Below are 16,467 nucleotides of genomic sequence, written 5' to 3'. Positions count from 1 at the left end.
CCTACCCACTGTTCCCGGAGCACTGAGGTACTGCCGGCTCCTTACCCCCAGTCCCTACTATTTTTTGAATGGAAATAATGGCAGCTCCATAGACTAATTTTGCAGCCTCTAAACTTATTAAAGTGTATCTGTATCCAAAAACTTTTTGGGGATAAAATGAGGAAGAACTAGAATCCCTGTCAGGGTCTCCATTAGAGATTTCCCTTCACTTCTTGTTTTGAGGACAATATTTCAGACAGGAAATGAATGAAAGTCTTCCTCTAAACTTCCTAGAGACCTCACAGTCCAAAAAAAAGTGTCAAGTTCCAGCCAAAGCCCTAGCAGTGTCCAGTTATTGTCTGTGCTGGCCCAGCTCCTCCACCTCTCCCCTCACCATTGCACATATTAACTGTCAAAAGAGAAGCAAAATGGGAATACTATAGATCAGCCATTCTCAACAGGGTTCTGTAGAACCTGAGGGTTCCTCCAGAGGTTCTTGAGCTGTGCCTGATTGACTTCCATTAAGGCTGCATTCACACCTGGGCGTTTTGATTCGTGGCAATTCTGCCCGCGATTTTGAAACTCCCAGGTGTGAATGACAAATGGCACAACTCACATTTCAGAGGCCATTTTTTTTCAATAGAACCTAAAAATGCGGTGCAGTTCTTCCACAATAAATTGTGCTGGAATCGCGGCAAACCGCATCGCAAGGAGCATAAGAACTTTTTTTGAGCAACAAGCTTCACGCAATGTGGTTTGCCACGATTGCAGTGAGACTTATCGCAGCACAATCACAGCAGAACCGCACTGTGTTTTTAGGTACCATTCAAACAAATGGCATCTGAAATGTGAGTTGTGTGATTTTTCATTCACACCTGGGCATTTTGAAATCACAGGCAGAACCGCGGCAAATCTGCCCGCAATTCAAAACGCCCAGTGAATGCAGCTTTAAGGGTGCCTGCACATTTCTTGGGCCAATGCCACTTGAAAGAGCCAGTGGCACAACACCAGTGATCTTTTTTATCTGTTTCTAAGCGTGGCATTCTGACCACAATGGTAAGGGGGGCATTCTTCCTACATGGCCAAAAATGTATTGTTTTTAGCAGGGGTTCCCCTAGATGTTAAAATTATTTCAAGGGTTACTCTGGGGTGAAAATGTTGAGAAAGGCTGCTATAGATTATTATCACTTGCATGACAGCCCCGAATCTGCTGGAGCTACTAACATCCCATCCAAGATGGCGGAGCCTAGGAGCAGTCTCAGGACTATTGGATGTCTACACAAGAGAGGCTTTTACAGGTAAATAACATTTATAAGATACACTATATTACCAAAAGTATTAGGACACCTGCCTTTACACACACATCAACTTTAATGGCATTCCAGTCCTAAGGCCAATACACACCATAAGAAAATCTGAAGGGAAATTTCGTCCGACGACCGATCAGCCGATTTTCGGATTGTTAGTATGGGACTTTCGATAGCCGACTCCGACTTTTCAGCCGAAAAAATTCTGATGTGCAGGCTATAAAATTTTTATTGTCCGTCAACACAACGTCCAATTTTCGTCTCATTAGTACAGATTTCGACGGTAAAAAAATCTTAAAGCGGAGTTCCATCCAAAAGTGGAACTTCCGCTTTAAATAGTCCTAACCCCCTGACATGCCACATTTGCCCTTAGCGGAAGTTCTCCTCTCCCCTCCCTCCCTGCAATCTTCTGGGACATGTCAGAGGTCCCAGAAGATTGCCGGCCAATCACGACGCATAGCGCAACTGTCACAGCCGGGTGCCCACATCAGTGATGCCGGCGCCGCAGAGCAGAGAGGGAGAAGACGGCGCATCGTTGGACCGTGGGACAGGTGAGTCTGCAGTTAGGCTGGAACTCCGCTTTAAGAGCAAGACTAGGCATGCTCAGAGACGAAAGAACACATACAAATCAATCCAACACATGACATCACTTCTGAAGTAGAATTCTGTCGTACGGGAAAATTCGTATGAAAATAACCTTCACTTTCCACATCAGACTGGCATGCCACAAAAAAAACGGACGACAGATCGTTCAATAATCTGACTGTGTGTACGGGGCTTTAGTCTGTAGGGTTTAATATTGAGTTGGCCCACCCTTTGCAGCTAGAACAACTTCAACTTTTCTGGGAAGGCTGGGAAAGCTGTCCACAAGGTTTAGGAGTGTGTCTATGGGAATGTTTGACCATTCTTTCAGAAGTGCATTTGTGAGGTCAGGCACTGATGTGGAGGAGAAGGTCTGGATCGCAGTCTCTGCTCTAATTCATCCCAAAGGTGTTCTAGGTCAGGACTCTGTGCACGCCAGTCAAGTTCCTCCACTCCAAACCTGCTCATCCATGTCTTTATGGACCTTGCTTTGTACAGTAGTCCAAATCATTTGGTGGAGGGGAGATTATGGTTTTGGGGTTAACGGGGTTGGGCTTGGCCACTTAGTTTCAGTGAAAGGAACTCCTAAGGCGTCAGCATACCAAGACATTTTGGACAACTTCATGCTCCTAACTTTGTGGGAATAGTTTGGGGATGGCCCTCCTGTTCCAACATGACTGCGCACCAGTGCACAAAGCAAGGTCCATAAAGACATAGATGAGCGAGTTTGGGGTTAAGGAACTTGACTGGCCTGCACCCCAATCTAATTTATCCCAAAGGTGTTTTATCGGGTTGAGGTCAGGACTCTGTGCAGGCCAGTCAAGTTCCTCCACCCCAAACTCGCTATTCTAGGTCTTTATGGACCTTGTTTGAGCACTGGTGCGCAATCCTGTTGGAACAGGAAGCGGCCATCCCCAAACTGTTCCCACAAAGTTAGGAGCATTAAGTTGTCCACAATGTCTTGGTATGCTGATGCCTTAGGAGTTCCCTTCACTGAAACTAAGGGGCCAAGCCCAACCCCTGAAAAACAAGACCATAATCCCCCCTCCACCAAATGATTTGGACTAGTGCACAAAGCAAGGTCCAAAAAAGCCATGGGATGAGTGAGTTTGGGGTGGAGGAACTTGACTGGCCTGAAAACCCATACATTTGGACATTTGGAAATATATTTGTATGTTAAATGCAAATATAATCTAATGGAAACACTGCTATTTGAATAAATGGTCTGGTACAGGGTTCTTTTAAGGTTTTTAAAAAAAAAAATAAAATAAAAGCTGTTAAAGTTTGGTGAAAGCTTCATATACAGTATCTGCTTTAAAAAAAATTTGCTGGACTCAGAGTCATTACTCTATAATCTAGAGTCACCAAGCCTGAAGGCAGTGACCTAGGCCTTATGCGTTGGTTGTGGCGTTGGTAAAACCTGTTTACAAGGCACAGCTGTTGTTTGTTCTCCTCCTGTGCACACATTATCCCAAGGAACATTCCGCAACACAAACACACAGAGGAATGTATCCTCAGATATCCCAACACTTCCCACCAATGTATGAGGGGTTATCATCCACTGTCCAATCAATAGATGACAGACATTCCTGGATACAGATCAATGCACTGAACACAAGCACTGTATGGGTATTGAGCCAGGGTTCTGGTCTTCACTATGGATACAAAACAAGGAACTATCCATCCTAAATCACTTTACTGACAAAGCCCATGTATTGAGATAGTGTGCGGTAATCGCGGCTATACTATACAATGCAGTGGTGGCTGGTGCTCAAAATTTTTGGGGGGGCGCAAACAGAAAAATGTAATAGGCATTGCTTGCGGCAAAAAACGCTGTAAAAAAAGTGCGTGACTTTGAGGTCGCAAAAGTGTGAAAGGGGCCTTCAGTAATTAAGGTATGGTGTGCCCCCTTTCAATGCAAAGAGACCAGCGTGCCCCCTTTCGATTCAGAGAGACCAGCGTGCCCCCTTTCAATGCAGAGAGACCAGCGTGCCCCCTTTCAATGCAGAGAGACCAGCGTGCCCCCTTTCAATGCAGAGAGACCAGCGTGCCCCCTTTCAATGCACAGTGACCAGCGTGCCCCCTTTCAATGCACAGTGACCAGCGTGCCCCCTTTCAATGCACAGTGACCAGCGTGCCCCCTTTCAATGCAGTGAGCAGCGTACATGCCCCCTTCAATGCAGTGAGCAGCGTACATGCCCCCAATGCAGAGTACATGCCCCCAATGCAGAGTACATGCCCCCAATGCAGAGATCAGTGTGCATACCACCAATGCAGTGACCAGCATACATGTCCCCAATGCAGAGATCAGCGTGCGTGCCCCCAATGTAGTGACCAGCATACATGCCCCCAATGCGAGATCAGCGTGCGTGCCCCCAATGTAGTGACCAGCATACATGCCCCCAATGCAGAGATCAGCGTGCGTGCCCCCTTACCTACCTGGAGCAGCGGCGGGCAGCTTCTTCTGAGTCCCGGTGACCGGCGGCGCGTCACCACGAGTCCTTCCAGCAGCAGCGGTGGCGGGCGGCTTCTTCTGAGTCCCAGTGACCGGCGGCGCGTCTCCACAAGTCCTTCCGCTCCCGCCTCCTCCTCGGCCAATGGCAAGGGGTTTGCCTTGCGGCCAATCAGGAAGCGCATATCGGACGCGCTTCCTGATTGGCCAGGAGGAGGATCGGTGTGACAATAGCGAATTTTCATTCGCTATTGTCACACAATGGGTGGGCTCGGGACGCACTGCTCTGCGCCTGGGTCCATCCTTTGCATCGCCCTATTAGAGCCTCTAGGCTCTAATCAGATGATGCCAAAAAAAATAAAAAATCCCATTGAACTCCATGCATCCGGCGCCCCTGCATGCAGATTAGGGGGCCGGACGCATGGATGGGGGGGCATCGCCCCTGCGCCCTCTGTACACCGGCCGCCACTGATACAATGTCAGATTGTTAAACAGCATTGAGGTGAGGTCTAAAATCTGTACCAAAGAAAAGACAGAGCTATTTCCAATAACAATTCTCTTCATGTAATGATGTCCTCCATCAGGGGGAAAATAAAAGAACGATTAACTACCTGCTATGGGAGGAGCTTTACGTCTATGGTCATGGCCAAAAATATTGGCACCCCTGCATTTGTCAGATAATGCACCACTTTACCCCGAAAATTGTTGAAATTACAAATGTTTAGGCATTCTCATGTTTATTTCTGTGTGTATTGGTATGACACAAACAAGTGGAGAAACAAAAAGCCAAATTTGGACATATTCCACGCAAAACTCCAAAAATTGACTGCACAAAATATTGGCACCCTCAATTTAATATTTGTTAGCATACCCCTTGGAAAAAAATAACTTATCAATCGCTTCCTGTAACCATCAATTCGTTTCTTACTCCTCTCTGCTGGAATTTTGGACCACTTTTCTTTCGCCAACTGCTCCAGGTCTCTCAGATTGGAAGGGTTGCTTTTCCTAACTGCTGTTTTGAGAGCTCTCCACAGTTTCTCTATAGCAGGGGTCTTCAAACTATGGCCCTCCAGTTGTTCAGGAACTACAATTCCCATCATGCCTAGTCATGTCTCTGAATGTCAGAGTTTTACAATTCCTCATGGGATGTGTAGTCCTGCAACGGCTGAAGGGCTGTAGTTTGAGGATCCCTGCTTTATGGGATTTAGATCTGGACTCATTGCTGGCCAGTTCAATACTAGTATCCAGCGCTTTGTCTTAAACAGTTTCTGGGTGCTTTGGGTCATTGTCCTGCTGTAAAGCCCATGACCTCTGACGTAGACCCAACTTTCTGACATTGGGCCATAAATGGCACCCTAGAGGTCTTTGATAGTCTTCAGATTTCATAATGCCATGCACACGGTCAAGACATCCAGTGCCTGAAGCAGCAAAGCAACCCCAAACATCAGTGAACCTCCACCATGTTTGATTGTAGGGACTGTATTGTTTTCTTTGAAGGCCTCATTTGTTTTTCTGAAAACAGTAGAATGATGGGCTTTACCAAACACCTGGAATTTTCTTGTCTGTCCACAGCACATTCTCCCAAAAGGATTTGGCTTCCTCAGGTAAGTTTTGGCAAACTCGTTGATCAATTTTTCTCTTTCATCTACATCCAGGGAGGTTAGCTACAGTGCCATGGGCTATAAACTTCTTGACAATGTTGTACACAGTGGACACAGAAACATTAGGATCTCTGGAGATGGACTTGTAACCTTGAGATGGTCTATGCTTTTCCACAATTTTTGTTCTCAAATCCTCAAGACAATTTTTTGCTGCTCTTTCTCTTCTCCATGTGGCACACAGAGACACACAACAGAAAGGTTGAGTCAATTTTGCACCATTTAACTGGTTGCTGTTGCAGCAATTTTGTGGGCATTATCTGACAGAAATGCAGGGGTGCCAATATTTTTGGCCACGACTGTATGTGGTAGCATGGCAGTGAGCCTAAGTGCTTCTATTATGGGCACTTTCACCCCCTTCCTGCCCAGCCCAATTTTCAGGCGTTGAATGACGATTGCGCGGTCATGCAACGCTGTACCCAAATTTAATTTTTCTCTTTTTTTTTTTTGACACAAAGAGCTTTATTTTGTGGTATTTAATCATTAATCAAGTAATTTTCTCCTTTACTGATGTGCCCTGATAAAGCAGCACTGATGGGCACTGATAAGGCGCCACTTATGGGGACTGACATGCGGCACTGATAGGTGGCACTGAAAGGCAGCACTGACTGGCATCACTGATGGGCTCTGATGATCAGTGCCCTGATTATCTGTACAGTTTCCTCTGCGAGGAGCACTGATGAGGCGGCACTTATGGGCACTAACTAGAAGGCACTAATATGCTGCACTGATGGGCACTGATAGGTGGTACTGACTGGCATCACTGATGGGCACTGACGGGGCTGCACTGATGATCAGTGCCCTGATTATCTGTACTTCTCTGCGAGGAGATGTCGCTGATCGGCACTCTTCACCCCACACTCAGACAGTGTAAGCCGAGGAGAGCGGTTAAACTGCACTCCCGTGTTTACATGTGACCGGCTGTGTTTGAACATAGCCGATCACATGGGTAAAGAGCCACTTCATCAGCTCTTTATGGAGATGGGGGTCACAACGTGTCCTAGGAACAGTGGTGGCACTGGGGCAACCTCATTTGACGTCGTGCCAGAACGAGAGTGGATCCTGCCCGCCATTTCACTCTACGGCAGGGGGGAGGTAGTTAAAGTACAAATAAAATAATTTATTAATTTATTTTTACACCTTTTGAACAGATGGAGAGGGATTGGAAGCCGCGTCTGTATCCTTATTAGGGAGATTCACCCTCTCCATTTGTTCTGTTTACCGTTAAAAATATGGGTTGTCCTCAGAAAAGTAATAGAGGGGAAATCTTCCAATGGGGACACTAGCTCTCAGATTTTAGACCTCTTGGGTCTCTCCAGCACCCTGGATCCAGGGTAACTCGTTTTTTATGGCAATCTCTCTGAAGGTGGGGGTAGTCAGCCCTTCGAGTGCACAGACCTGGATATTTACTACAAGTACTTAGAACGTGCCTTTAATTAACACAACGCTTCACATACATTTACATCAGCCCCTTCCCTCAAGGAGCTTACAATCTAAGGTGCCTAATTCACATTCATACATACAGATACTAGGGCCAGTTTAGACAGGAGCCATTTACCCTTCCAGCATTTCATTGGAGTATGCAAAGGAAACTGGAATATGCAGAGGAAATCCACGCAGGCACAGGGAGAACATGCAAACTCCAGGCAGGTAGTGTCGTAGTTGGGATTCGAACCAGCGACCCTGGTGCTGCTTGGCAGAAGTGCTCACCACTTAGCCACTGCACTTTAAACAGGTAAGGTGCTGCCCTCCCACCCAAAATCAAAGTCACATTATGAGTGGAGAGATCCTGATTTACAATATAAGACATCTGATCCTTATTATTATACAGAAATCAGACCACAGCGACGTGAGGACCCCCGCACACTGCGGACGCCTTACCTGCGGTTCATCGGTCGGACTCGCACTGCCACCTTGACAGACGCCATGTCTCATGCCTGTGATGGAGGTCGGCTCCAGGTGAGCACCCAAATCTTCAAAACTCCAGGAAAGGGGACCCCTGGGGACAAGTTACCTGGGAACACCCCTAAAAATCCCCCAGTACTTAGAGAGCAGTGATCTCTATAGTGGATCCCTCCAGGGACAATGTGATCACTGTCACAAGTTCAGCATGCTGATTGCAGACACAGGCAGTGGAGGGGACAGGTGCAGTCTGGCAGGGTCTCAGTCTAATTCTGTCCGGCCAGCTGTCAGATGGGGCTCCCAGCCTAATGATCTCCCTTATTGACATGTAATTTACAAGAAAGAAGACCTAGGCTCCGCCCCCCGCACCGCACTACACTGTCATCATTCCAATCAGCTGCCCTCGTTCACCATGTGACACAGCTCCCAACCAACCGGCCGCGCGGGGCATGCTGGGTGGAGTTGTAGTTTCCTCGTGCAGAGGAATGCTGGAGGGTAATGTCCTTCCGGACTACAAATCCCAGAGTGCACCGCGGCCCCGTACTGTATATAGTTAATGGTCATGTGCTGTATAAGTGTCGCTGGTACGGGATATAAGCAGAGAAGCCGGTGTGCAGAGAGCACAGTGTGCTAGTAATGGCTTTCACCGGGGAAATCCTTCTACAAACGTGTGCAGATGTCTCCCCAGTGACATGGGTGACACAAAGGACTAGGGTTGCTATCTCATCCCTTTAATCCAGGACACATAATAATTACACAGGTTCTGAGGCTGATATAATGCACATAAGGCACCAAATTAGTTTAACTTCCACGTTAACCACTTTAAGACCGGAAGGATTTGCCCCCTTAACCACTTGCCGACCGCCGCACGACTATCTACGGCGGCGGTCAGCCCCTCACAGGCAAAGTGACGTAGGGCTACGTCACTAGCTTGTGAGGGTCTAGGGAGCGAGCGCGCGCCGCCGGAGGCGCGCTCCCGCGTGGTCACGGACCCCCCCGCGCGTGTGACCGGCGGACCCGATGTCCGCCGGCCACTCTGCGATCGGCGGGTGAGAGGGAGAAAGTCAGGCAGCTTGTGTAAACAAGCTGCCTGTCATTCTCCCCTCTGTATGAGAGATGATCATATGGATCTACTATGTAGATCCGTTGATCACTCTGCATACAGCTGAAGCCACAGCCAATCACAGTTAGAATCACGCCCCTAGGGACACACACAGCCCCTCCCTCTCAAATAAAGTTAACCCCTTCACTACCAGTGTATTTTTACAGTAACAGTGCATATGTATAGCACTGATTACTGCAGTAATGTCACTGGTAACCCCAAAAGTGTCAAAAATGTCAGTCAAGGGTCCGATCTGTCCGCCGCAATGTCGCAGTACCGCAAAAAAAATCGCAGATCGCCGCCATTATGCGTTAAAAAAAAAAACAACAAAAATGACAAAAATCTTTCCCTTAGTTAGTAAACGCAATAACTTTTGCGCAAACCAATCAAAATACGCTTTTTGCGATTTTTTTTTACCAAACATAGGTAGCATAAAACAAATTGGCCGAAAATGTTAAAAAATTTTGATTTTTACATTTTTTTGGGGGGGAATTTCATATAAAAAAAAGGGAAAAATATTGCTATTTTTGCAAAATTTGCGCTCTTTTTTTGTTTATAGCGCGTGATCAAAAAATCGCACAGGTGATCAAATACCGCCAAAAGAAAGCTCTGTTTGTGGGAAAAAAAGGACGCCAAATTCGTTTAGGTACAGCGTCGCACGACCGCGCAATTGTCCATTAAAGTCACGCAGTGCCGAATCGCAAAATACCCCCTGGTCAGGAAGGGGGTAAAATCTTCCGGGGCTTAAGTGGTTAATGACCAGGCCCTTTTTTGCGATTCAGCACTGTGTTACTTTAACGGACACTTGCACGGTCGTGCGACACTACCCAAATAAAATTGACGTCCTTTTTTCCCCACAAATAGAGCTTTCTTTTAGTGGTATTTGATCACCTGTGTGATATTTTTTCCTTTGCGCTATAAACAAAAAAAGCAACAATTTCGAAAAAATTTATTTTTTTTCACATTCTGCTATATGACATTCTCAAAAAAAAAAATGTAAAAATCTAAATATAACATTTTAGGCCAATATGTTTTCTGCTACATATTTTTGTTAAAATCGCAATAAGCCTATTTTGATTGGTTTGTGCAAAAGTTCTTGCGTCTACTAAAGATTTATGTAATTTTTATTGTTTATTTTTTTTTTTACTAGTAATGGCGGCGATCTGTAATTTTGAGCAGGACTGCGACATTGCGGCGGACAGATCAGACCCCTAGCTGACATTTTTCACACTTTTGGGGGTACTGCTAAAAATATGCACTGTTACTGCAATAATGACCCTGGCAGAGAAGGGGTTAACAGTATAGGTCAGTGATGGTGAACCTTGGCACCCCAGATGTTTTGTAACTACATTTCCCATGATGCTCATGCACTATGCAGTGTAGTTGGGCATCATGGGAAATGTAGTTCCAAAACATCTGGGGTGCCAATGTTCGCCATCACTGGTATAGGTGATCAAGGGGTTAAATGTGACCCTAGGGGAGTGATTCTAACTGTGGGGGGGGCGTGGCTTCTGAGATGACCATAGAGACGTGATTCTATATATAAGGAACACATGGGCTCTGTGATCATTTCAGGGAGAAGGACGGCCAGCAGGGAACGATCGCGGGTGTCAGGCGGCAATCGGAGCCGCCTGACACATGCATCGGCTTCCCCGCTGACAATCGGGGGTGGGAGCGCTCCACCGGCGGCGCGCACTCGCCCCCTAGCTGCCACCAGAAGAGCAACGTACCAATACCTGCTTTTGCCTGTAGGAGCCACTCTGCAAGTGGTTAATCAGCCACAGAACCTGTGTAATTAAAGCGGAACTCCACCCAAGAGGGGAAGTTCCGCTTTAAGGACTCGTTCCCTGCACCTCTTGCACAATTGCCACTTTTGAGGAGGGGGGGAGCAGGTACCCGATTTTGACAAGTTCTTCTTCCTCCCCTCCCCCCTTGCAGTCTTCTGGGACACTGACAGGTCCCAGAAGACTGCATCCACCAATACAGGATGCACCACGCATGCCTGTTACAGCCTGGGGCCCATAGTAAAGATGCCAGCGAGGACCGAGGAAGAAGATGGCTGCAGTGAACTCACCGCTGGACCGTGGGACAGGTGAGTGGCTGTTTTTTAAAGTCAGCAGCTACACTTTTTGTGCACTTCAGCTCCAGAAGGTTTTACCCCCTTAATGACCAGGCCATTTCTTGTGATTTGGCACTGCGTTACTTTAACAATTGAGTGGTCGTACAATGCTGTACCCAAATACAATAGATGTCCTTTTTTTCCCCACAAACAGAGCTTTCTTTTGGTGGTATTTGATCACCTCTGTGGTTTTTAGATTTTGCTCTATAAACAAAAAAAGAGCGACAATTTTGAAAAAAAACAATATTTTTTACATTCTGCTATAAAACATTCCCAATACAATAATTTTTATAAAATCAAATTTTTGTATCAGTTTAGGCCAATTTGTATTCTGCTATATTTATTTGGTAAAAAAAAAACCCAAAAAAACGTATATTAATTGGTTTGTGCAAAAGTTATAGCGTTTACAAGCTATCGGATAGATTTTTGAACTTTTTTTTTATTAGTAATGGCGGCGATCAGCAATTTTTAGCAAGACTGCGACATTGCAGCGGACAAATCTGACACTAAAGCCCCGTACACACGTACGGATCGTCGTCATACAAACGTTCGTCTTTTCTCCCCGGGATGTCGATGTCTGTTGAAAAGTGCAAAGACAGCACAAGAATTTTGTCCGCAGACTTCAGCTGACTGCAGAAGTGATGTCATGTAATGGTTAACTTTCCCTGTGTTTTTTATTTTCTGAGCATGCCCAGTCTTGCAAATCTGCGGTCTGTCGGGTGATTTCTGTACTGACTGGCGAACAATCGTCCGTTCTGGTGTCCGCATACAAAAATTTTCATGTTTGCAAGAAAGACTCTTGTCCGCAGATTGTGTGCAGACATCTGTCGGAGGCACCATACTAACACGCGTACAATCGGCAGATCTTTCGTCCGCCGACGTTTGTATGACGACGATCCGTACGTGTGTACGGGGCTTAAGAGACACTTTTTGGGAACCAGTGACACCAATACAGTGATCAGTGCTAAATAATATGTACTGTTACTGTATAAATGACACTGGCAGGGAAGGGGTTAATACTGGGGGTCATCAATGGGTTATATGTGAGCCTAATTGTGCTTACTAACTGTGGGGGAGGACTCTGTGACAGGCACAGAGAGATCAGTGTTTAATTTTAGCTGAGACACACAATCTCACTGTGCTTGTCTGACAGGAGAGCCGCCTGCTTTGTTTACAGCTCTCCTGTCAGTTTCCCCGAAGATTGCGTGGGGCCGGCGGCGATCGAGCCTGCTCCTCCCGCAGTCTGGCTCCCCTTGTGTCTAATCATAGATCTACGTGATTATGCGCAGCCGAGCCGCCCTGCTGCAATAAATCTGCGTGGGGCAGTCGGCAAGTGGTTAATGTGTGCCCTGGTTTAAAGGGATGAGGTGGCAACCCTACAAAGGACACACATGCAGCTGTTCATAAGAGGACATTTATTTATTGATTTATAGTCACATCAGTCCCTGTTCATAGGCCCTATCCACAGTGCTGCATTGTTTCTGTTTTTTTTTTATTGCATTTACTGCGCGACAGCATAGGGCAACACATTCATCAGAATAAACCGCTCTTCATGGAACAAGCATGCCAAAAAAGTACCAGGACCTTTTCCAGCATTGTTTTACTGCATGATTTGTTGTGCGACAAAAGATGCCTTTGTTAGCCATGTTTGGGGTGCCATGTCCACCTTAACACTAAAATTCCTGCATCTATAGATCTCCACGATCTAACACTAACCTATCTAGCCCTGTAAAGAAGAAATCAGTATACATACCTTTTTGGAAGCTGATCCCACGCTGATCTGTCAGCCGCGGATTTGCTTTGAAGGCGGGTACAGAGGACACATCTGACAACGGAAGCCCCATAGTAACTCTATGGGTGACGTCACTCTCTTCGTTTCACAGCCGTCGTTGGACGTGTCCGCCGCTGGAGGCCGGATCAGTTCAGCTTCAAAAAAGGTATGTATACAGATTTCCTCTTTACAAGGTTAGATAGGTTAGATTGTGGATGTCTCTAGATGCAGGGATTTTAGTTTTAGGTTGGACTAACACTTTACCTACACCACAAGTGCAAAGTTTTCCCGGAATACTCAGATGTGAATGTGGGCTGTGGCGCCAAGTGGCAAAATATTTGCATGAATTAGTGGAAATACAGCTGTGCTGAGAGCGTCCTCCCGGCGCAGTTCCCGGCAGCTAAACTGAAAGCTCGCAATCATGTGACAGCTAATCACGGCGGTCACATAATCATAAACCCCACCTCCCGGCATCCTAAACCTCTTAAAGGACTAGAAGGCTCCGGCACCAAGATGTTAAAATAGAACTATAGGCAAACCTTTTTTGTTCTTTCGTTTTGGATACAGTAATGGAGTCATATATACAGCTGCAAGAAAAAGTATGTGAACCCTTTGGAATGATATGGATTTCTGCACAAATTGGTCATAAAATGTGATCTGATCATCATCTAAGTCACAACAATAGACAATCACAGTCTGCTTATACTAATAACACACAAAGAATAAAATGTTGCCATGTTTTTATTGAACACACCATGTAAACATTCACAGTGCAGGTGGAAAAAGTATGTGAATCCTTGGATTTAATAACTAGTTGAACCTCCTTTGGCAGCAATAACTTCAACCAAACGTTTCCTGTAGTTGCAGATCAGACGTGCACAACGGTCAGGAGTAATTCTTGACCATTCCTCTTTACAAAACTGTTTCAGTTCAGCAATATTCTTGGGATGTCTGGTGTGAATCGCTTTATTGAGGTCATGCCACAGCATCTCAATTGGGTTGAGGTCAGGACTCTGACTGGGCCACTTCAGAAGGCATATTTTCTTCTGTTTAAGCCATTCTGTTGTTTGATTTACTTCTATGCTTGGGTCATTGTCCTGTTGCAACACCCATCTTCTGTTGAGCTTCAGCTGGTAGACAGATGGCCTTAAGTTCTCCTGCAAAATGTCTTGATAAACTTGGGAATTCATTTTTCCTTCGATAATAGCAATCAGTCCAGGCCCTGAGGCAGCAAAGCAGTTCCCACCACCATACTTCACAGTTAGGATGAGGTTTTGATGTTGGTGTGCTGTGCCTCTTTTTCGCCACACATAGTGTTGTGTGTTTCTTCCAAACAACTCAACTTTGGTTTCATCTCTCCACAGAATATTTTGCCAGTACTGCTGTGGAACATCCAGGTGCTCTTGTGCAAACTGTAAACGTGCAGCAATGTTTTGTTTGGACAGCAGTGGCTTCCTCTGTGGTATCCTCCCATGAAATCCATTCTTGTTTAGTGTTTTACGTATTGTAGATTCGCTAACAGGGATGTTAGCATTTGTCAGTGACTTTTGTAAGTCTTTAGCTGACACTCTAGGACTCTAGGGGCACAGACCGCAATAAAAACTTGACTAGCGTTCTAATCCATCTACACTCTGTGCCTTTATTTTATTTATACTTTAAAGTGAAGTGAAAAGCCTTAGAGCCGGTTCACACTACTATACTTGGGACACGACTTGTGTGCCCTCAAGTCGCCCCAAGTCTCTTGTCATCACAAATTCAATGTAAATGAATGAGAGCTGTCTTAATATGCACTACTGAAGTCGCTCCGACTTCAGAAAAGGTTCCTGTACTACTTCAAGGCGACCTGTAGCCGACTTGTGCACATAGACTTCAATGGGAGTCGCCTCTAAGTCGGATCCTTATCTATTTTCAAGCAACTTGTTATTAGACTTTCCAGGAAGAAGAAAGAGATTAGCCAGGCATTCCCCACAGACAAAGTCGCCTATCATGTAAGTCTCTTCAAAGTAGTGGACAAGTCTCTTCCAAGTCTCTTACAAGTCTCTAAACAAGTCTCTTCAAAGTCACGCTAAAAAGTCGCTCCTTCATGGGGCGACTTTCTGGTCACCGTATTGTGAACCGGCTCTCAGAATATACACAGAGAATAAACAAATCTCTGCTAAAAGGGCGTGTCCAAAGGGTGGTAATAAATAGCGCATACTCAGACTGGTCTGAGGTGGTAAGTGGGGTCCCCCAAGGCTCAGTCCTGGGACCAACCTTGTTCAATTTATTCATAAACAGCATTGAGGACGGGATCAGTAGTTCGATATCAGTTTTTGCAGATGACACAAAATTGGGCAGGGCAATAACTGCACAGCATGAAGCAGATATCCTACAGAATGACCTGGACAAAATAACAGAGTAGGCAACGACATGGCAAATGAGGTTTAATGTGGAGAAGTGTAAGGTTTTGCACTTGGGGACTAAAAACATAAAAGCACAATACACTTTAGGGGGGGAACCTCTGGGGGAATCGAAAATGGAGAAAGATCTGGGAGTCTTGGTAGAGGATAGACTAAGCAATAGCATGCAATGTCAAGCGGCACCTGCCAAAGCCGGCAGAATATTAGCATGCATAAAGAAAGGGATGTATTTCAGAGATAAAACTATAATCCTACCACTTTATAAAACTCTGGTCCGACCGCATCTGGAGTATTCTGTCCAGTTCTGGTCGCCGGTCCTCAGGAGGGATGTGTTGGAGCTTGAGAGAGTCCAGAGAAGGGCAACTAAACTAATTAGGGGATTGGAGGACCTTAATTATGAGGAGCGTCTGCAATCGCTTGATTTATTCTTGAAGAGACGACTGAGAGGGGACATGATAGCAATTTATAAATACCTCAATGGTGATCTCAGCATAGAAAAACAGCTATTCAGTCGAAAGGATTGCATGAGGACTCGAGGGCATACAATGCGATTAGAGAAGAAGCGTTTTAACCTCAGGCAACGCAGGGGGTTCTTTACTGTTAGGGCTACAAGATTGTGGAATTCTCTACCCCAAGAGGTGGTTTCTGCGGGAAGTATGGTTGCTTTCAAAAGACTCTTGGACGTAAATCTCAATGATCAGAACATTCAGGGGTATGAGAGATGATTACGGCCACACACACCTACACAGGTTGAACTGGATGGACTATTGTCTTTATTCAACCTCAACTACTATGTAACTATGTAAATCCTTTTACATGAGTTTTATCTGCCGTCTTCTCTACATCCCTACAAAAGTACAGAGTTGTGATCAAATCCTTCTTCAACTGTGATGGGTGGAGAGCTGCAATTACAGTGTGTGAGAGCTGATTGGAGGAAAGTGATACTCCCCCCCTCCACACACAGCACAGTAATGAAAGAGGGAAGGATACAGATCTGTGTTATGAATAGACAAGCTGTGTGCTAAGCTCCCTCCCCTGTCACAAAGTGGGCAGCAGCTGCAGGCACCCTGTATCATGTGATTAGATGTAGCCAATCACAGATAACAATAGTAAGCAAGGTGGCATGACTGAAAGGCATTCTTGACAGTTAAAACTTATCATCAGTGTTATAAGCAATAACAGTGTAAAAGAAAAAC

The 16,467-nt window shown here is 45.7% G+C and overlaps 1 protein-coding gene across 4 annotated transcripts in view; it reads right to left on the bottom strand.

Annotated features, from left to right (window-relative positions):
- Positions 1-8,275, bottom strand: part of KIF16B (kinesin family member 16B) — a 613,875-nt gene extending 605,600 nt beyond the window's left edge. For 2 of the 4 annotated variants that reach the window (XM_082252310.1, XM_082252311.1), the window contains exon 1: positions 7,860-8,275. In XM_082252310.1, the coding sequence (XP_082108436.1) occupies positions 7,860-7,906 (47 nt within the window). In that variant the 5' untranslated portion in view covers positions 7,907-8,275. The remainder of the gene's footprint in view (positions 1-7,859) is intronic. The other 2 variants (XM_082252312.1, XM_082252313.1) reach the window with 2 other exon arrangements.
- Between the last annotated feature and the right edge of the window lie 8,192 nt (positions 8,276-16,467).

The sequence above is a fragment of the Pelophylax lessonae genome (genome assembly GCF_965119305.1).
Source record: "Pelophylax lessonae genome assembly, chromosome: 3".
Lineage (NCBI taxonomy): Eukaryota > Metazoa > Chordata > Amphibia > Anura > Ranidae > Pelophylax > Pelophylax lessonae.
This window is presented reverse-complemented; position numbering and strand designations above follow the sequence as displayed.